A 23,265-nucleotide genomic window follows, 5' to 3' on the forward strand; every position below is an offset into this window, starting at 1 on the left:
GAGACTTTTGAGATTGGTTAATTTATATATGTGGATTAGAAAACAAATGAATAACGTGCTTAATGTATTCTGACGTATTTGAAAATATGCATTAAAAATCCAGCCTATTAAAAAGTCTCTGTTCACAGTATTTATTAGATTTTTTAGATTTTTATTTCTTTTACTGTCTCATACATACATTTTTATTTGAAAAGGAACAAATCTATATTTTCTGTTTAGTGTAAAAAGTAATATCCATAGTAATTAAAAGAAACTTTTCTCATTATAAAAATAAATATGCTCATTCCAGACAGCTAAGAAAATACAGAAAAATGTAAAAAAAAATTGTTTCAAATCCCACAATCCAGATATATAAAATTAACAGTGGTTCCTGTCTGTTTTTTTTCCATAAATGTGTATATTAATGAAGTTAGAATTATATTGCAAATGCAATTTTAAATACAGCTTTGTTTCATGTAACATTATATTGTAAGCATTTTTGCTATGGTAAGACTGTAATTTAATCTTGCACGTATTCTGGGAAGTTTTAGGTTGATTACAATTCTAGCTATTTAAAATAATGCTGTAGTGGTATATATCTATGTATAAGAATACTTGATTGTATTTCTTATTTCCTAAGTATAGATTCTACAAATAGAATTACTAGGTTAAAGAGTAATTACTAGTAGAATTACTAGGTTGAACATAGGATTTGTTTCACCAAATTGTTCTCTCAGAAGGTTTCACCAGATTTATTTCCTTATGGTGATGCTAAAATGTAAACAAAACCCTTCTCAAATATAGAGCAGTGTGATGCGTGGTACTATATAAGTCTCAGGAATATCCAGTCTAAATTCGTGTCTTAGACATGACATCTAAGAGGCTGAGGCACTCTCAGAAATAACATAGTAATTAGATAAACTTCAGGGTGATTTTGGAAGCTCTGGGACCATTTAAAATCCGTCTACAGCTAATATCTTACTTTTCAGCCTTCTCCAGATAATGAAAAAGGTCTTGGGTTCTGATGACCTCGAACCAGACCTAACTTGTAAAGGGGTTCAGGGATTTGAATTGTCTTTTCCTGGACCCGTTGGAGAAGCGTTTTTGATCTGGTAATTTAGTGAAAGAAACTGGAACAGCTGAAGAGAATATCTTAAAATAGGTATGAAGGCTGTGTTACTAGGATTAGTCATTATGTTTTCTCTTTGAAAGAAAAGGAACACTAGAGTTCTGCTAGAATAAAAAATGACTTGTTAGGTGTTCAGCCCCTGTGATGTGTAATTCAGGTGAGAGTTACAAGTAGCAATTTGAGAATTGGTTTTTCTGGAGAGGTGGTTGTTTTCGAGCAGTTATGTGGTAGACTTTTGATCCTTTTGAAAACCTTGTGCCCTCTTAGAAATGAATCTTTTCACGTCTGTAAATGGTTGAATGATGCCTCCTTCTGAAACCTGGTCTTTCACAAAGAAGGAGTCATGGAGAAGGCAGGTCTGGATTCTTGGATGCTAAGGTGCATAAGCCTTGGAAAATGGGTAGTGGACAGGTGTTTATCATCCTAAGATGGGCAGGATTACAATTTTGAGTAAATGAACAGATTAAAAGATGCTGGTGAGCTTTTTCTGATTCTCACCTGTTCGTAACATCTCTCTCACTTTTCTCCACCTCAAACTAAAAAAATGACCACATGAAGAGCGAGGCAGCTTAAAAGCTTTACTTTATAGTATCAAAGAGCCAGCTCTACTCTTGTCCTCAGAGCTGGGAAAGCTTCAGTATTATTTTTGGACCCTCCTGAGCTGTTAAATCTGGAGCCCTTGAAGAACAATATTTTCAGATCTAGGTGTGTTGTGTGGGTGCTGGGGAGATACCTCTTCGACCCATCCACAGGTGTGTTTAGTGTCACAGTTGCTAGTAGTATTATTTCACATTGCTACAATCTTTATAATTGGCATTGATATTAAAATAAAGACAGGTGTGTGGATAAGAAATGTTACTAGATTAAAACACATATTTATAAGTGTATTAGTGGAAGGGAATAAGCTGGACTTTAAAACAAAACTTTGAGCAGATTATAATTCTGATTAAACAGATTACGATTAAGAGAGGACTGAGCCTGGCCCTTTCTCCTTAAGGTGTAACTGTGTTCTGTTGATCAGAACCTGTCACCCGTTTTTTCAAGCAAATAGTGTCATGTCGTGGTTTGAGATAATGAACAATTTTTGATACTTAAGTACTAAATATATGCTTATGAGATTGAATTATTGTACCTTAGAGAGAGACTAAGTATTTGAATAAGTGATGCAATTGGTGATTCATCCTGCACTCAGAGATCGTTGAATTTTCTTAAATCAGTGCTAATTGGTGCCAGTCACTTCAGGGCACTAAAGCCTGTCCCAACCGTACCAGCTCCCTGTCTCTCACTTCTTTAAAATCCTCTGTGCTTCCTGTCTGCACCCTTGTTTTCATTTGTTTCTGCGACATAGATTTTAAATGAGGCACGTGACAGACGTTGGTCTGTGTGCAGCCCAGGGGATGTTTAATGCTGATAGTGGTGGAGTGTGGTCCCAGACTCGCTGCAGCAGCAGTGCCCTCGAGCCCCTTAAGTGTACAGGTTCCTAAGCCCCACCTTAGACCTACTGCACCAGGATCTTGGGAAGCTGAGGTCCTGCCATCTACTTTTACAAAGAAAGTCTTGGTGTTTTTCTTGTGCACACTAATAAGCTGAAAACCACTTGGTTTGGAGGGTCTAGTTTATGAGAATTGGGTCCAAGTCACTTGTGTTTGGAGGCTTTAATCTTTTTAATTTTTCCTCTTGTTGCTAATTTCTCATAATGACCCAGTTAAGTGGTGTAAACTTAATAGAATTAAATTGCAACAGCTAAAGATTATTCTAAAATATTACTGTGTATTGCCTCTGCTGACAGTGATCCGAGCCTGCTAGCTTGATGCCTGGTGGGCCTTCACATGTCTAAGGACATCAGTGGACAGAGCCTTTGCTGTCTGCTAATCCACATGTGCCAACCAATGAAAGAAAATGTAAAATTTGCTAAAACGCTTAGGTTACAGCTTGGAATCTTTTTTTCATTGCATGTGAACCTCAGGGGTTTGTATGTTGCTTTGTATTATATAATTTATTTGGTCTTTGTTACTTATTTGTCAACTAAGTTGGTGGTGGTGTTCTCCATACCTCGATATTGACAGCATTTTGCACAGTGCTCTGTAAGCTCTGGATCTATTTTTTGACATTATGTACTGTCTTCAATAAAGGTTTTGATGCCTTGCTTAAATGGGAATATAGAGGACGATGTTCTGTGTTTCTGTCAAAACTGCCCCCCCCCTTTTTTGATTCTATGTTCTTTTGAAGAAAAATCTATAAAGACTTGTTCTCTCTTTCAATTCCAGAGTGATCCTCTTGACCATTCATCCTAGGAACTGTCATTAGCACAAAACCTGTCTACATGTAGAGCTGCTTTCTTTTTAGGGAGAAATAGAATTAGCAGTTTGAGAAACATAGGACCACAGGAAGAAGGGTGAGGTTTGGCTTGGGAAAAGAGCCCCAGTGTGCTTTAGTACCACACCTTAGCCAATTAATTACCAGTGGTCCTGTGTTCAGAGTTGTTTATATTTTGATATTATCACCACTTTTATTCTATCTCATTGTCATAAAGCATTAACACTATAGAGTCATAGGCCAGATAATGTAACTAAAGGTCACAAAGTCACATCTAGGTGTAAGTGTTTTAATATATCTAAAATTGTATACTTTTAACTTTTCTCCCCCCTGGCAAATATAACCCTAATGTTGCTATCAGGTTGTTATTTTTAAGAGTGTTCCTATTTGATTCCATTTAATAGTGGTTTTATGATTCTGTTTCCTACTTGGTATGAATGTTAGCAAATTCTACCCATGAACTGGATTGATATGGGCAGTTTCTGTTTTCCCCAACCAGACCATATAGTAAAGAGCATGCTGGTAGCTATAAAACAGAAATACTTCATTTTTTTAAGTGTCTTAGTTAACCAGACATTTGAACAGTATTTCAAGTACTAGTATAAAAGCAATACTTTTTTATAATAAAGTTTTTTTTCTTTTATACATTAAGGATGTCACCCTTGTAGTTTTGTATCTCCAAAACCAAGACCAAAATCCCACAGAGTTATCTGAGGATTTTATGTCAGTCGTTCTCTTCTCCCTTTCCCTCCACTTTTTAGAAGTCTGTAATCTAAACAGGTAGGACTTTGAGATAATGTAAACTTTACAATAAACTTGAATTAATATTAACATTCAAAGATCCTACAAAAGGATGCCACTTGATCTAACCTTTACATTTTTTCACTAAATATTTAGTGTTTCTTTCTTATTTTTCCCAATCATATTTGAAGTGGACTGTGATTAGACATTTAAGTTTGTAGGGGAAATTACTCACACTTAGATCTACTCAAATTTTTTAATGCTAGCTTGTGTTTAGTGGTTTCTTTCAGATTGCATGTGGGTAAACAAATACCTATGTAATCTCTGTTTTCTGAAAGCTGAATCTTGAATTGAAACTTATTCTGTCTCTACTGTTTGGATATAGAAACCAACATTTTTAGATGAGTTTTCCAGCTGTTTACTCTGTTAGTCAACATCTCTAGTTCTGTCATGGGCCCTTGAATTTGCTGTCATCATGCCCTACTGGCTTATCTTGCTGGTGGTAAGAATTGATAGATAAGTGTTTCCCAGAAGAGAAGGAATAGTGAACCTGACCTTAACTTCTTGCTTGTCTCTCAGACTGTTAAACTTCCCATGCTTACATCCCTTTGAGTTTTCTTATTTTTCTATGTAAGCATTATAATTCTGTTGTAATTCATTGCGTGTTCTTTTTTGTGAAAGATTGTTATAATAATATAGCTTGTAATTGGACTTACATGCATGCCTATATAGTGTTTAAAAAACAGGCCAAGCATTTAACAAATTAATTGAGTTGCTAGATCCTCAATGAAATAGTTTAAGGATATTAAAAAAAAATTAAAAAAATACTATGACCAAAAAAATGAATCCTTATGTGTCTTGTTTCTACTCGAGTGACTACTCTTTTTCTGTAAGTTATGAGTCCAACTCTAATTTAAAAGCCTGTCCTATTTTAGGCCATTGAAGGTAAATAAAAATGTTCCTCTTGGTTATTTACATCTTCTGAATTTTACATCATGTAACCTACATTCCCTATGTTTTCTGTATAATACTTTCTGTATCTTCTATGCAGTTTTTAGTTCATAAATCTTACATAGGCCCTAGTGTCATTTCTCTTAAAATTGTTTGTCTGCTTTCATTGTTTCTTTTCTCTTCTTTAACATCACTTTATGGCATTTTCCTCAAGGCAACTCAAACTGGCATTTTGGAATATTTCACTTGTGTTAGTACATGTTTTCGCTTTATTGTGGCATACTATTCCAAGTAGGATTTCTGCATGATACTTTTTCATTAGCCTTACTTTTCAAGCATTAGGCCACTTAGAATGCTGTTGTGTCAGAAGTTGGCTCTATTCCTTTTTCCTTGTCAGAGGAACTTGAAATTATCCCTTTCAGGTGTGATGTGAGTTGTGACTGGGGCGATACCTCTGGTTGGAGAGGGAGAGAGCAATGTGGTTAACCAAATGCAGTGGACTGGAAATCTCTACTAGTGGGAAAGCACACAGACAGTAGCCATGTGGGTTTGGGTTCAATTCTAGTCATGGTCTCTGGGATGAGATTGTGACCCTAAGTGCCTCAGGATCACACCCACTCTCACGGGCCTCTGTGCATACTTGTTAATTTCAACTGCTGAAGTTAATAGTGATTAAAAGTAAATTTTACAACCCAGGATTCAACATTAAACTTTGTTAATCCAGTATTATTATTTCTTTGCTCCTAGGTCAGCATATGTGGTCTACTGATCACGTAATTCAGTCTAGAACTGGCATGATCACTTATCCAGCTGCATTCTCTTTAGTATAAGCAAAGCTCATGCTGTGTCCCTCCAGTTACTGTTTTTCCTGCCGTAGAAGAAGGAACATCTTCTCTGAAAGGGTGGAGAATCTGGGATAGTGATTTACACTGTACAAATTTTTAACCTGGATCATCATCGAGGTAGATTCATGAGCATAAAAGTGCCATCATCAAAAAATCTACAAACAAATGCTGGAGAGGGTGTGGAGAAAGGGGAGCCCTCCTGCACTGCTGGTGGGAATGTGAATTGATACAGCCACTATGGAGAACAGTATGGAGGTTCCTCAATAGAACTACCATATGACCCAGCAATCCCACTACTGGGCATATACCCTGAGAAAACCATAATTCAAAAAGAGTCATGTACCACAATGTTCATTGCAGCTCTATTTACAATAGCCAGGACGTAGAAGCAACCTAAGTGTCCATCGACAGATGAAGGGATAAAGAAGATGTGGCACATATATACAATGGAATATTACTTAGCCATAAAAAGAAACGAAACTGAGTTATTTGTAGTGAGGTGGATGGACCTAGAGGCTGTCCTACAGAGTGAAGTAAGTCAGAAAGAGAAAAACAAATACCATATGCTAACACATATATATGGAATCTAAGAAAAAGGAAAAAAAAGGTCATGAAGAACCCAGGGTCAAGACTGGAATAAAGACGCAGACCTACTAGAGAATGGACTTGAGTATACGGGGAGGGGGAAGGGTAAGCTGGGACAAAGTGAGAGAGTGGCATGGACATATATACACTACCACATGTAAAATAGATAGCTAGTGGGAAGCAGCCGCATAGCACAGGGAGATCAGCTCGGTGCTTTGTGACCACCTAGAGGGGTGGGATAAGGAGGGTGGGAGGGAGACGCAAGGGGGTGTAGATATGGGGATATATGTATATGTATAACTGATTCACTTTGTTTTAAAGCAGAAACTATCACACCAGTGTAAAGCAATTATACTCCAATAAAGATGTTAAAAAAAAAGTGCATTCTAGTTACAAGCATGAATGATAAATTTCATTCTGTCAATAAATATTGAATTTATTGATACCTATTTGCCACTTATTCCATTAGATGATGATTGCTAACACATATCCTTTTATACTTTTCATAGACCTGACCTAATTTCCTGTTTAGGAAATGTGCTTGACACTTTCTCTGCCCTTTTAAAGGTCTAATGCTACAATGAATAAGAAGAAGGAGAATTGGAAATTGATTCCAGCTACTTAAATACAAAATCTTCCCCAGCTCCAGAATTTATAAAAACTTGGATTGTTTTTCCCCCCAAATGCTTAATTTTGCTTTCAACTCCACTTTGCAGGAAACTAATTTATTCACTTTCTAAAGTGGCCTTGTGTATGTCTAGCAAGGAAATTGGCAAAAGGGTTCTCAAAGAAGTAGCAATGAAATTGAAAAGTGTCTACTGTCAATAACTGGTGATAAATCAAACCAATGTTAAAGATGCAAATAGTCATTCTAGTACTCTCTTCTCTTTTATTAGAATTGTTTAAGTTAATTAGCCAGCAAAGTACTTCATTATCTATTATGCTGCATACTAATGGTAGATTTAAAGTTTCACTTTTATAATTTGAACACTTTTCTGAAAATCTTATTTAAACCCGTATATCCATTGCATTCTAAGTCTGTATGGTAGCTAATACTGTTATTTGGGAGAATATATTTATTGTTCTACAGTGAGGTTTCTAGTTTGTGAGGTTTACAAAGACAAGAAATTTTAGGAGACTATCACATTCAAGGTAACTTTTGTCCATCTTTTTGAGAAAGTGATTAAAACAATATATAATGCATTTTTATCAGACTGTCAGAAATTGAATTACATTCAACTTAGCGTTGTAGAATTTTAAATGTACTCTATTAACTAATATTAAAAAAGCTGTTATAAATTACTGATATGATTGGTTTCTTTCATTTGCAGCATTTAAATATTAGGACACTGACAGATGATATGGTAAGATTATCCTTGATATTTCCTTTGTTGTGAATCTTAACTAACCATGTAATGTTGATGGTGTGCTGCACTAACACCTTTGAAATTGCTACAAACTGCATGTTTTGGAAATGGGACTCTCTTTATAGTGCTAAAGTAAGAGGTAGAACTGGTTGTGAAATACATTAGATTGTTGCTTTCAAATAGTAAAAGGGACTAGTCAATATGTTCATTTAAAAATTTTGTTTAATCACAAGTTGTTAGTCAACTTGGAATCATTCAAATCATCTCTCTTTCTTTGAGGGTGAATCGCACACTTCAAAAAGAGGTACAAAGGATAGCTAAAGACGTGTCAGCTTTTCAAAAATATGTAGTTGCTAATTAAAGTAAACCAGACTAAAATATCACACATATAGTTTTTAAAAGTTTTGTTTAAAAACGAGAGAACTAAGCATGCCTTATCCTATATTCTGCATGCTGAAAATAATCAGCTTTCTTATAAGTACTTAACATTTTATATCACTGTTACAAATTCTTATATATTCAAATGAATTTTTCTGAGAAGTATATTTTTGAATGTAACTCTTGGTTAACGGTAAAAAATAACAATGAGAATAACAACAAGACCCAAATAAACAGTAGCACCAAAAACACAGAAGCATGATAAGGAGGACCAAGCACAGCACTTCGATAACTAGGATTTGAATTCAGCTTCACTTTATGTCAAATATGAAACAGTGTCTAGAACTCACTGAGCGCTCAAAAAGTGTTTAGCACCCCCAATATCCAAAGTAACATCTTAGGCACGTGGTTTAGGTGGGCATAAAAAGATGAATGAGATGTAGATCTGGACATGCACAATTTAAAAAATTGAATCAGAACGCTGTGTTTTATTCCTCTGGATAGTATCTAAGAAAAGGATATTTATGTAAACTTTTCTGGATAACATTTATTTCTCATAGGATAATATTCAGAAATGGTAGTAATATTGAGCACTTATGCAGATTATGTATATAACTTCTCACCCTGCAAGGTGGGTGATGTACTTATTGTAGTGCGGAGTGCATCGGGGCTCAGGCAGCCTAAGTAGGTAGCTTACCCAAGTATGCACAGCTCTCAAGTGGTGTAGCTGTGGCTTGAGTCTTGTTCCATGTAGCTCCAAACCCACACACTTGCTGTGCTGACTTAGCCTTCAGATGGCTCCTAAGGCCAATAATAAAACCATGTGCAATTATTAAGTATTAACTTTTATGAGAATCTACAGTGGTATATTTGCAAAGCCTTATTGAGGTATAATTCACATAGCATGTAGTTCACCCATTTAAAGTGTATGATTCAATGGTTTTTAGTATACTTGCAGAGTTGTAGAACCATCACCACAATCAATTTAAGAACATTTTCATTACCCAAAAAGAATATATATATATATTCTTTTTATATAGAATATACTATATAGAATTTTTATATGAAATATACTATGCCTGTGAATAGTCTCTCCCGAATTATTCCCAACTCGCTCAGCCCTAGGCAATGTCCAGTCCACTTTCTGTCTATAGATTTGCCTCTTCTGGACATTTTATATAAATGGAGTCTTACGTGTGCTTTTGTGACTGAATTCCTCTACTTGGCATGATGTTTTCAAGGTTCATCCATGTTGTGGTGTGTGTGAGTGCTTCCTTTCTGTTGCTGAATAGTATTCTATGTTATGATATTCTTGAGGTTTGTTCATATTTTGTGGGCACTCTACAGTTTTTTTTTTCCTCTTTTCATTCAGATCCCACCCTTACCTTTGTTTCATGACTCTGTCTCTGCACTTTGCCAACACATAATCTCTATTCCAAGTTCTAGAAACAGACTCATGTTGTGGAGTGGCTTCAGTGGGCCACTCTGGAAGCCATCGTGCTCTGATCTTACATTAGTAAATGGGTTCCTCCTCAGTGAAGACTTTCTCTGTCCATCCTGTCTCCATTCCTTGCCTCTCCCCTCATCCTTGCCCCTGGGCTTGGTAGGGTCAGAACTTTTGGGTTTTACCATAGTGCCCTGTGCATATTTTTATCAAAGCAGTACATGATTTATGGTCTGTCTTTTTTTTAAAATTTTTATTGGAGTATAGGTGACTTACAATGTTGTGTTAATTTCAGATATACAGCAAAGTGAATCAGTTATATATATACATATATCCATTCTTTTTCAGATTCTTTTCCCATATAGGTTATTACAGAATATTGAGTAGAGTTCCCTGTGCTATACAGTAGGTCCTTATTAGTTATCTGTTTTATATAGTAGTGTGTATATGTTAATCCCAATCTCCTAATTTATCGCTTCCTGCCATATTTCCCCTTTGGTAGCCATAAGTTTGACTTCCAGATCTGTGAGTCAGTTTTTGTTTTGTAAATAAGTTCCTTTGTATCATTTTTTATTAGATTCCACATATAATATCATATAATATTTGTCTTTCTCTGTCTGACTTACTTCACCTTGTATGATAATCTCTAGGTCCAACCATGTTGCTGCAAATGGCATTATTTAGTTCTTTTTTATGGCTGAGTAAAATTCCATTGTATATATGTACAACGTCTTCTTTATCCTTTCCTCTGTCGATGGACATTTAGGTTGCTTCCATGTCTTGTCTATTGTGAATAGTGCTGCAGTGAACATTGGGGTGCATGTATCTTTTCGAATTATGGTTTTCTCCAGATATATGCCCAAGAGTGGGATTGCTAGATCATATGGTAGCTCTATATTTAGTTTTTTAAGGAACCTCCATACTGGTCTTCATAATGGTTATACCAATTTACATTCCCAATTTACAGAGTAGGAGGGTTCCCTTTTCTCCATACCCTTTCCAGCATCTATTTGTTTGTAGATTTTTTTTTTTTTTTTTGCGGTACTCGGGCCTCTCACTGTTGTGGCCACTCCCGTTGCTGAGCACAGGCTCCAGACGCGCAGGCTCAGCGGCCATGGCTCACGGGCCCAGCCGCTCCACGGCATGTGGGATCTTCCCGGACTGGGGCACGAACCCGTGTCCCCTGCATCGGCAGGCGGGCTCTCAACCACTGCGCCACCAGGGAAGCCCTGTAGATTTTTTTGATGTTGGTCTATGGTCTGTCTTTCTCACTGGTTTAAACCGTTTGAACACAGAGACAGTGAGTTGTTATTAATACTTCCAGGCATGTTGTCTGGCACATGTTAAGCATTTTCATAAATTAGTTCAACAAATGAAAGAACGAGTCTCTTTTTTGATAACCTGCCTGGTATTGTGGTTTCCTGGGATCTGGGCCTGGCTTGGTTCTGGTCAAGCTTCCTGGAGATGGAGTCTTGCCTTTGCACAGAGTAGAGAAGCTTTGACCAGGACCTGATGTCAGCCTTTCTGACCACCTGGCTGGATTTCTGACTGTTGCCTTGACCTACCTTCATCTTAGATGTTCACATGATTGACTGTCCTGGATTCCTTGCTACCCTCTCCTTCCAGGGAAAGATTGAGCAGGCAGTCTAGTTTAGGCAGCTGGCCCATTGTTGTGGAGGTCAGAGAATAAGCACGGCTCTCTTGAACAGGAGACACTGACAACTCAGTTCTTTCTTGGTCATTGTTGATTGATGCCGTGTGGAAAGAGAATTGGACTTGGAATCAGAAGACTCTCGTTGGAAGACAGAACTTCACCACTTCTTAGCTCTGTGACCTTGGCAGATCAATTATTAGATTGTTCACTTGTCAGTGAAGCAGGACTAATTTTATGCCTTCTCTGCCTTCCTCACAGGGTTTTGGTGAGTCTCATTTAAGCTCAAGTATCTTGACTACTGCATTCAGTTCTGTCCATTTTTACCCCCTTTAAAAAATACTTCCCGATGTATGGACAGAGGGGTGGTGTGACTGACTTATTTGCAGTTGACCCTTACAGGGTATGTGTGTTACAGAGCAATGCAGAGATTTGAGGAGGGAGAGGATAGCTGGATATTTTGAGGGCTCTTTAAACTATTTCTGGTGAGTCAGAGCGCAGGGAAACATTTGCCATTATGCTTTGATGTGTGCTAGCGATATGTTTTGTAATTAAAGTTTGCCACCCCTGCAACATGTGTTGCATGTGTGCTTTTAATTTAGAACTTCCTAAAGTGAATAGCCTTTTTTGGGCAGGACTTGAGAGAAGAAATGTAAGAATGGCATCTGCTGTAGTCATATGTTTGAATAACAGTATTTTAAAAACATTAAATTGAAACATCCTGGGAAACATTAATGTTAGAAACCCATCTCTTTAGGTTGCTTTGTTAAAGGCCTGCAAAAGTACTTCACATTTCAAGGTTATTTCTTAAATTACTGTCAGAATTTAATTTCATAGGACATTGTTGGGTTAAAGGAATGAAGTATTACTGTAGCCTTGAGGCCCCTAGGCAGATTTAATATACTTTAAACAGCGTTTGCTCTACGAATATTTGGGCACCCGCTAGGTATAAAGTGCTGTCCAAGGTGCTAGGGTAATATAAAGGTGAAAAAAATCATTTAGCTTACAACGCTTCATTGTTTATACCTGGGTTGAAAGGAAAGCTTTCCTTGTAGAGGCAAAAAGGTTGGGAGGAGGACAGTGAAGGGGGGCATGTGTGAAAAGGTAAGCTGGACAAAATTGAATGTGGATGTCACAATGCTGAGTTTTCCATCAAAGTGTCCACTGGGTGTTTCTGTGGGGCAGGCGTTATTTTTGACCTGCTTTTTTCTCCCTTGTTCCTCACAACTATTTGCCTAAAGTACAGCGCTCCTGCTGATCTTCATCTCTCCTTTCATCTCTCTGCAGCCAACGTTACTGTCGTAATCCCTTGTGTGGCCTGCAGCGATGGTTTTCAAGCTTTTTTGACTAGGACCCACAGTGAGAAACACACTTTATTTTGTAGCCCAGCACACATACAGAAATTCTCTCTGTCAAAACGAAAGTTTTTTTAAGAACCAATATTTAATGTTTCTAAGCATAATGAACTCTAATCATTTTCTTTTCCTTCCTTTCTACTCCTTTGTTTGTTTGTTTGTTTGTTTGTTTTGCGGTACGTGGGCCTCTCACTGTTGTGGCCCCTCCTGTTGCGGAGCACAGGCTCCGGACGCGCAGGCTCAGCGGCTGTGGCTCACGGGCCCAGCTGCTCCGCGGCATGTGGGATCCTCCTGGACCGGGTCACGAACACGTGTCCCCTGAATCAGCAGGCGGACTCTCAACCACTGTGCCACCAGGGAAGCCCCTTTCCACTCCTTTTTACTCCTCTCCATTGCATGAAAAAAAAGAAAGGTGATCCATTCCACTAAATTGACTTCAAGACACCAGATAGTCCACAATTACAGCTAGCAAAACAGACATCGTCCTATACAGCAACTAGAGGAAGTTCTGAGATCTCCATTAGTGTCTGCTCTTCATTACACGTAGGTGAATGTAGGGGAGCGGGGTTCGGGTGCCAGCTCTGCCATGTACTAGCTTTGAATGTCATTTAGCTTTTGAGCCTTGGCATCCTTGTTTACAGAGGTTTTTATAAGAGCTAAATTAAGTAATATATACTAAAATGCTTGGTAAACCATGCATTCACAATATTAGTGATTAGTAATATGCACTTTTAAAAATTGAGGTATGATTTACATATAATATAATGTATTAATTTTAAAAGTGCAGTCTGAATTTTGACAAATGTATACAATCATGCATACACTACAGTTATATAAAACATTTCCATCACCTCAGAAAGTTTCCGCTGTGTCCTTTGCAGTCAGTTCTCTTCCCCCTTCCAGCTCTTGGAAAATACTGATCAGTTTTCTGAACTATACAGTAGTTCATTTTCTAGAATTTCATATAAATGGCATTACATTGTATTTTGCCATTGTGTCTGGCTTCTTTTACTTAGCATAATGCTTTTGAGACTCATCTAGTGATTGGGTGTATCAGAAATTTGTTCTTTTTGTTACTGAATAGTATTCCCTTGTTTGATAATACTAAAGTTGGTTTATATATTCAACAGTTTGGGTTGTTTGCAGTTTTTGGCTGTTAGGAAAAACTGCTATGAACATTTGAGTGCAGTTGTTTTTGGACATATGTTTTCATTTTGGAGGGCGAGTCATGTGGTTTTAACTTTATAAGACACTGACAAATTGTTTCCTTCAGTGACTAATTATGTTGGGCATCTTTTCATGTGTTTATTTGCCATTCTTATCTTGTTTGAAATGAAATGTCTATTACTAAATATAGGACTATTCAAATTTTCTGTTTCTTCTTGAGTGAGACCTGGTAGTTTGTCTTTTAAGGAATTCTTTTCCATATTATCTATGTTGTTGAATTATGAATTATTTGTGATATTTCCTTATCTTTTTAATGTAGGATCTGTATTTATTTCCCCCTTTTCCAATTCTGATATTGATAATTTGTCTTCTGTTTTTCCCCTGATTAGTTTGTCTAGAGGTTTGTCAATTTTATTGATATTTTCAAAGAACCAGGTTTTGGTTTCACTGATTTTCTTTATTTTATTTTCATTTATTTGTTAATCTTTATCATTTCTATACTTTTGCTTTATTCTTTTTCTGGCTTCTTAAGGTGGAAGCTTAAATAATTGAGAACTTTGTTTTCTAATAAGAATTTTATGCTATTAATTTCCTTCTGAGAGCTGCTTTAGCTGCTAATCTTCTGAATATTCAAAAGAGTTTTAAATTTCCTGTTGATTTCTTCTTTTGCCCATTGATTATTTAGGTATATGTTGTTTAATTTTTAAATATTTGAAGATTTTCCTGATATCTTTATGTTACTGATTTGTAATTTAATTCCCTTGTGGCCAGTGACCATACTTTGTGTGATTTCAGTCTTTTTCAATTTGAGTCTTGCTTTCTGTCCCAGAATGTGGTCTGTCCTGGTGGATGTTCCATGTATATTCTGCTTTTGTTAGAATTGGTCCATAAATAGTTAATAGGCCAAGTTGGTCGATAGTGTTGTTCACATCTTCTATATTCTGATTTTCCGTCTGCTTTTTCTAAAAATTATTGAGGAGTGTTGAAATCTCCAAGTATAATTTTGGATTTTTTAATTTTTCTTTTTAGTTCTTTCAGCTTTTGCTTCATGTTTTATGAAGCTCTGCAACTGAGTGCATATACATTTTGGATTGTTGTTTCAATTTATCATTATAAAATAATCCTTTTTATCCCCAGTGATATTCATTACTTTTTAGTCTTTGGAAGTTTAATGGATTTCTCTGCTCTGCCTGATACAGTTATTTCCTTCCTCTTTGAAAAACAAAGATTTCTTGGCTTCTGTGGCACCAAACTATAGGTTTTCATATCCCTCTGATTTTTCCTTTTCTATCTGTATTGTGTGTGTTTTTCCTTTGCCTATCTTAAAACTATTGTCATTTCTCAGGTTGCTTTCCTGAAGCCATTGCTCCTTTCCTGTGTATATAGTACTTGACTTGGTATATCTTTGTGTATATCTCTGTCTATGATCTTTCCCTCAAGTTGAGACATTCATGCATTGACCTAGAATACCTTCACATGGATGTCTCATTTGTACTTGAAACTCTGTGTGCCCCAAATTAAACGCTTTACTTCCCTCTTAAACACATTTCTATTCCTATATTTTCATAGACGGTAACTTCACCCTTCCAGTGTTTCTGATTATTTCTTGAATATATTCTCTTCTCTCAAGTCTTCTATGACAGCACTAGTCCCTTTATTATCTCGTCAGGACTCTCACAACTTTCTATTGCTTCCTAAAAAGCCAACTTCCTGCACAGAAACCAGAATGACCTATCTAAATTGCATGTCTGACCATATTTTATCCTATTTGAAACTGCTTAATTGCACCTGTTATCTATAGGTCAAGCCTAAAGCTTTTTGACGTGGCACATAAGGCCTCCATGGTAGAACCCTGCTTCTCTAACTTGGTATACGTCTCTCAGTCAACATGCAAGAATCTTCCAGGGAATAGAAAGATGTAAGATAAGTTGCTGGAGAATTTACTTAGAGAATGTAGAAACACAGCTGCTGATTGGAAAAAGGAGTGTTATGTGATGGTAAGGACAGTTAATTACTAGCTATGTGCCAAGTAGCATTCCAAATGTTAGCTTTATAAACACATTCAGTTTTCACAACAAGCCTCTGAGTGGGCATTATTATTATTCCCTTTTTCAAATACAGAGAAACTGAGGCAAGAGATAGTATAGGTAACTTGTTCAAAGTCACATGAGGCAGCTGGGAAAACTGGCAGACTGGCCCCAGAGAACATGATCTTTACCAAGAGAGTTATACTGCCACTTAAGTCCTATCCCTTTCTCCACTCAGAGTGCCAGTGTAAAATCTAGACGTATTCAATATATCTCCTTATTTTCTGCTTTTCTCTTGCAGCCACCCATATGAGACTCTGACCTTGAAACTGACAAGGGAAAGTTGTATCATAGCCATCGATCTTAATCCTGAGAAAATTATAATTGTAAAGACATAGTGTATCTAAGAATTTTTCTGTGATAAGAAATGAACTGTTTTGAATATTTCTAGTAAACAAAACTGAAAAAGGTCTGTCCGAAAGGAATAATGATATGTGTGACTGAGAGATGGCAACAGGTAAAGGATATAAGGTTTCTTAATTGCAAAGGGCGTAGAAAAACTTCTGTATGGAAATCACAGATCTAGCAACAATGGCAGCCTGCTGCCAGGTATACGTGCAGGCTTTCCTGGTTCCCCTTGGGAATGGGGTCTTAGAGACGCTGAGGGGTTCATGGTCTGGGTGTGCATTCTGATGGGTGCTTTGAGATTTCTCTGTTCTCCATGGGCCTTCAGACTCACTCAGTATAACTAACTGCTGCCAGACCACTCCAGCATATTCCTGGGTGTTTTCTGTGAGACTGGTTCACTCGAAGATGAGTTTCCAGATGGATGTGCCTGACAGGCTTGGATTTTGTCTACCTGCAGAGTATTCCTGTGCCTACCTAGATGTGCTGTGTCTTGTGGGATATATGTTAAATTAGATGTCATACTTATGAAAGAAAATAAAATGATTTTGATTATCTGAATTTGTGTCTAACTCGCAAGTACGGTCACGGGACCTAAATCATTAACTTTACAAAAAATGCTCAATGGAAAAGAATAATTTAAAATAATTATATTGGCCTAGTAAGATATAAAGCTTTCTGTACTATAATTTGTTTATTTTGCATTTTTATTCTTATTTTTCCTTTTTAAGTTAAAAACGAATGATAAAGCAAAAAGTATGATAATATATTCAATAGCTTTTCTGTAAAACTATATATTAAAAATATTCTGTCTGAAGTAGGTATACCAGCATGGACTGGGACAACTGAATATACATGAAAATAAGTTCTATAAAACTTAAACTATTTACTAAGTTGGGTGGGCCTTTCTGAGTCCATTAATATGAGTTAATTAGAGCTTCCTGTACTTAGATTTTCAGTAGTAACACTTAAGTGCTATCTTGGACTTTTTAAATATTTATGGACTGGTTTAGAGAGCTCCTCTTCAAATCAGTAGAAACTTGGGAATAAGATCAAGAGCTCTCAGAGTTGAATATGCTAAGATGTAGTAGGGTATGCAGACTTGTTTATTCATCCTTTTATCCATTCATTCATGAAGCCTTTATTGAGGGCTTAGTACTAGTATAGGAATACAGAAATGAATAATCTGTCTCTGCCCTCTGGGAACAGTGGGGAAACAGATGTGTACACAACCAGTGTACAGTTGTAGTGCAGTGATATGGGCTGGAATGGCACAGTGGTGTGGTCAACTTTGGTCTTTGAGAAGACTTCATAGAGAAGGTGACTTTTCAGCTGAGTTTTAAAGGACAGGTTGGAATACAGGCTGGCAGGAGTGGTAGTAATTTTTTTACCCTGTAATAATTTTACTTCCTGGATATCAGTGGAATGGATTCCTAGTGGAAGTGTCAGGTTGGCAAGTAGAAAGCCATTGTTGATGTCTTCAGATAATTTTTGTGTATGGGTAGTATTGGTCTATGTCTTAAAAATAGTCTGATACTTATTTACAGAGCTAATTTATATTTCCTTTCAAGCATATAGTATTATAATATTTGAATATATGCAATTAGAAACTATTTGAGTAGATGTGGGTATATATAACTTTGAGGTATTTTGAATATTAAATTCTTTTAAAATGTATTTGTGCTCTTTTCCTTTGAGTGGGTATTTTCCTTACTATCTTATACCATGGTATTAAATTACAGAAATTCATACTTGTTTTTAGTGTAGGGGACTGCACTTTGAAATAACAGTGTTGGGAAGAGTCTGGGTTTTTAAATTTAATATATAAAAGGCATAATGTCTGGCATTCTCCGTGATATGCTGTGTTAATTATTCCTTATTTAAAATATCGTTGAGAAGGATTTAGAAGTGTAAGATGCAGTAGCTTGTGTCCTGGGCATGGAAGGTAGGAAGCTCTTCATTAATTAACCCAGTTAACAAATATTAATAGAACACCCACTACATGCTTAGGACCATGCCAAGTTCCAGGAACATTTAGTGAATAAAATAACAATTCTTGTTCTCAAGGAGTTAAAGGTTTGTTGAGTAAACATATGTATGATGAAAGGCAGTTTCAGAGTAGTATACATATAATATAATGGAAAGCACTAGGTCTGTGGGCATCTAATCCAGTCTTGAGGTGTCAGAAAGGCTCCTATGTGAGATGTAGTTCAAACTGAAAGCTAAAGATTGAGTTGAAATTAGCCAGATAAAGGGGATGGGATAGGAGTTGTGGGTGTGGATAGGTTCTAGGCATGAGGGATAGCTTGTGCATGTGTAGAAGACTCTAGGTTATTCATTACATCTAGATCATATAAGGGTGGTGGAGTAGTGAAGAGATTGTCTGGAGAGGAAGTAAGATTTAGATTAAAGTGGACCTTTGAGCCATGGTAAGATATTTGAGGGTCATCCTCTGAGTAATGGGGTTACAAAGGCTGAAGGTTTTAAGCACCGGAGTGAGGGACATGATTTGATTTGCGTTTCGGTAAGATCAAATTGACATCAGTGCAGGGAGTAGCTCGGGGAGGGGTAGAGGTAGGGGGCAGTGAAGACACAGGGACAAGTTAGGAGGCTGCAGCAATTGCCCAGGTGGCCTGAACTAGGGTAGTGGCAGTAGGGGCAGAGGGCAGAGAGAAGATAAATTGAGAAGATACAGTCCACATGGTTTGATTTATGTTTCCTAGTTAATTTTCATTAAAATTATTACAATTAAAATCACTTTTCTACTGACCAGAGTCAACATCAGAAGTCATAATCAATCCACATCTTCACTAAGCACCTATGTGCTTCTCCCTCATCCAGGTCTGTTTATTTTTCTAATCTGACAGTATCTCCCAACTTCTCCAGCCTTCGAAAACCCTCCTACTTTGTTCTTTGGAACTCAAAGCCTGTTATCTTTGAATGTTTGCTTTCCTCTTGCTCTACTTGAAACCTAGGGGTTATTTGAGGACTTTATTTTCCTGGTAGCTCTTCATTCAAAAACTTCCAGCTCTTCTTGAGCATTTTTATTTCATTTCTCCATGTTGGTCTCAACTGTAGGTCATCTAGTCCCTCCCATTGATTCACTGCAAGCATTAGAACTTGAGTTGCTTTCTTTTCCACCACTATTTCTGTTATTATTCCATATCTACCTACCAGGGACTCTTAACCTGTGGTCTATGGACTACCAAGGGGTCTGTGGTAGAATTCATGGTGTTATTGAACTTAATGGAAAGGATTAAATCTTTTTAATTAACCTTTAAGTGAAACTTAGTATTTAAAAAAATTATAAACATAGGCAAAACATAAAAACAAATGAGCAACCGAACACATGCACGCTAGGATTGGACTTGTGACTTTATCACAGATAAAGAAAGACTGAGGCCTTCGTTCTTCCCTACGTGGGCATTTCCATTGGCTGCTCTGCACATGGCACTTGGCTGTGGAATTCGTATTGCATGTGGTAACTTATTTTCAAGAAATTTAAAGGAATTTCAATAATATAATGTTTTTCATTTAATAATATTAAAATACTATATGAAATCTAAATGTGAGCAAATCATTGTAAGTAGTTAATTTTTTGGGGGGGTGGTACTTTTTCATCTTTTCAAAGAAGCGTCTGGCTAAAGACCTTTTCATAAATTTCAATAATACAAGTTAAAAGTGGGAAATGCCCATTTGTAATATTTAGGATTTTTTGGGGGGGTGGTACTTTTTCATCTTTTCAAAGAAGCGTCTGGCTAAAGACCTTTTCATAAATTTCAATAATACAAGTTAAAAGTGGGAAATGCCCATTTGTAATATTTAGGAACATTGAAGGTAGAATGAGGTAGTTGGTGGGTTTGCGGGAATTGTTATTGGGTGAACCTATGACTGGGGTGGTTAGCTTATCACACCTGAAACAATGAACGGCCAGTTTTCCTCCCCACGACGATGTCTCTCTGTAATAGTGATGTCACTTGCATTTTAGTAAAGACCATGGAACAACGCAGGTATACTGCTTAGCTCGTAACATGCACCATCTCCTGTAATTCTCATATCAGCCTCACCAGATTCCCTGTGTATCCCCTTTCCAAAGCCTCTCTTGAGGTTCCTTCTCAACCCCAGAATTAATCGCTGGTCTCTATCTGTTGCTAATTTACTTATGATTTTCTTGAGGGCATTTACAATACTTTATTTGTAATTTGTTATTATATTTTTCCCTTAAGTGGTAAACATTTGTGGGATGGCACTATGTTTTATGTGTTTTATCTCTAGTAATTGCTTATTTATCCATACCTTCAAGTACTTATTGACTGCTAGCTTTCTGCCAGCAACTGTTCCATAGGCTGAACACACAACAGTGGCTGTAACAGTTACCTGCTGCTCTGTAACAAACTAAGCCAAAACAGCAAACATTTATTATCTCATATTGTTTCTGTAGGTCAGGAGTTTGGAATTTGCTTAGCTGGGTGGTTCTGATTTGGTGTCTCAGGAGGTTTCGGTGAAGAGGTTGTCTAGAGCTCTCATATCTGAAGGTTTGACTGGGGCTTCTGGGATGGCTTAAGCACATGGCTGTCGGCAAGATGCCTCCCTGCTTCTCTGGCTTCTTTAGCTCAGTTCTTTGCCCTTTGGGCCTCCCCCTAGGTCTTCTTCAGTGTCCTTGTGATCTGGCAGCTGGCATATCTTAGAGTGAGTGATCCAAGAGGGAGCAAGACAAAAGCTGTAATGTCTCTTATGACCTAGTCTTGGAGATGACACTCCATAATTTTCACAGTGTGCTGTTGGTTACACAAGTCAGGGGATCACTGGGGGCTGTCCTAGAGACTGGCCACCACAACTAAGACAGTTGATGGTTTGTCTAGCATGGAACTTACATTTTGGTGGGAAAGAGGCAGAGTCAACAATTACAAAATATATGAAAATTATAGGTTTTCGTAAGTCATATGTCAGGACGTATGAAGGAAATAAACCGTGTGCTGTGACAGAGAAAGGGGAGTGGGTGAGCTCATGTTCTACTTTAGATAGAGTGGTCAGCCTTTTAACCCGAAGCTGAAAGGTGAGAAGTAGTTTTATTTCCTATTAACAACTCACTGCCATATTAATTAAGTATGGTGTACCACCTCCGAATAGCACTATAATAGAATTCCCTCAGTCTTCTGTATATCTAACCAGTTCTTCACCAAAGATACTATCGTGGAAATTTTAAGTAGTTTGGTTAGGGTAACCCAGCAAGCAAGGGGCTGGGCAGGATTCAGAAGTCAGACTCTGGAGCCATGTTTTTAATCAGCAAGTTGCCTGGTTAGTAATAAAGATAATTAAAAAGCCAAGTTATTTTAGCTGTTAAGGTTTTTCCTTCTCTTAAATGTAGTACAAGATTGCATGAAAATTGATAATTTTAATTGATATATTTTTCTGGATTTCAGGTATATGTGTTCAAATAGAACTTTAAAAAAATATTTATTTATTTATTTATTTACTTGGTCGTACCCGGTCTTAGTTGTGGATCGCCGGCTCCTTAGTTGTGGCATGCAAACTCTTAGTTGAGGCATGCATGTGGGATCTAGTTCACTGACCAGGGATCGAACCCAGGCCCCCTGCATTGGGAGCACAGAGTCTTAACTGCTTCGCCACCAGGGAAGTCCCTCAAATAGAATTAATTCATTACTTAAAATGAACTGTTATTTGCTTAATAATTCTCCTGCGTTGCATGAAAATAATCCCTTCTGGGTTCTAAGGAAGTATGTTTATGATCACAAATAGTTTTTCTGACTTTTCAAATTCTAAGATGACTAATAATTACATATCTTCCTTTTTTTTAACATCTTTATTAGAGTATAATTGCTTTACAATGGTGTGTTAATTTCTGCTTTATAACAAAGTGAATCAATTATATACATATGTCCCCATATCTCTTCCCTCTTGCATCTCCCTCCCTCCCACCCTCCCTATCCCACCCCTCTAGGTTGGTCACAAAACACCAAGCTGATCTCCCTGTGCTATGCGGCTGCTTCCCACTAGCTATCTATTTTAAGTTTGGTAGTGTATATATGTTCATGCCACTCTCTCACTTTGTTCCAGCTTACCCTTCCCCCTCCCCGTATACTCAAGTCCATTCTCTAGTAGGTCTGCATCTTTATTCCCATCTTGCCCCTAGGTTCTTCTGACCATTTTTTTCCTTTTTTTTAGATTCCATATATATGTGTTAGCATACGGTATTTGTTTTCCTCTTTCTGACTTACTTTACTCTGTATGACAGTCTCTAGGTCCATCCACCTCACTACAAATAACTCAGTTTCGTTCCTTTTTATGGCTGAGTAATATTCTATTGTATATATGTGCCACGTCTTCTTTATCCATTCATCTGTTGATGGACACTTAGGTTGCTTCCATGTCCTGGCTACTGTAAATAGAGCTGCAATGAACATTGTGGTACATGACTCTTTTTGAATTATGGTTTTCTCAGGGTATATGCCCAGTAGTGGGATTGCTGGGTCGTATGGTAGTTCTATTTTCAGTTTTTCAAGGAACCTCCATACTGTTCTCCAGAGTGGCTGTATCAATTTACATACCCACAAACAGTGCAAGAGGGTTCCCTTTTCTCCACACCCTCTCCAGCATTTATTGTTTGTAGATTTTTTGATGATGGCCATTCTGACTGGTGTGAGATGATATCTCATGGTAGTTTTGATTTGCATTTCTCTAATGTTTAATGATGTTGAGCATTCTTTCATGTGTTTGTTGGCAGTCTGTATATCTTCTTTGGAGAAATGTCTATTTAGGTCTTCTGCCCATTTTTGGATTGGGTTATTTTTTTTTATTTTTATTTTTTTGCGGTACGCGGGCCTCTCACTGTTGTGGCCTCTCCCATTGTGGAGCACAGGCTCTGGACGTGCAGGCTCAGCGGCCATGGCTCATGGGCCCAGCC

The 23,265-nt window shown here is 37.3% G+C and overlaps 1 protein-coding gene across 4 annotated transcripts in view; it reads left to right on the forward strand.

Annotated features, from left to right (window-relative positions):
* Positions 1 to 23,265, forward strand: part of DIAPH3 (diaphanous related formin 3) — a gene marked incomplete at both ends in the record, with an annotated part of 549,577 nt that overhangs the window by 20,455 nt on the left and 505,857 nt on the right. Inside the window, one exon of one of the 4 annotated variants that reach the window (XM_082675745.1) lies at positions 7,878 to 7,910. The exons of the other annotated variants lie outside the window; for them this stretch is intronic. Coding sequence (XP_082531871.1) covers positions 7,878 to 7,910 — 33 coding nt within the window. The remainder of the gene's footprint in view (positions 1 to 7,877; positions 7,911 to 23,265) is intronic. 4 annotated transcript variants of the gene reach the window in all.

This window comes from Grampus griseus (genome assembly GCF_964374135.1).
Source record: "Grampus griseus genome assembly, chromosome: 18".
NCBI lineage: Eukaryota > Metazoa > Chordata > Mammalia > Artiodactyla > Delphinidae > Grampus > Grampus griseus.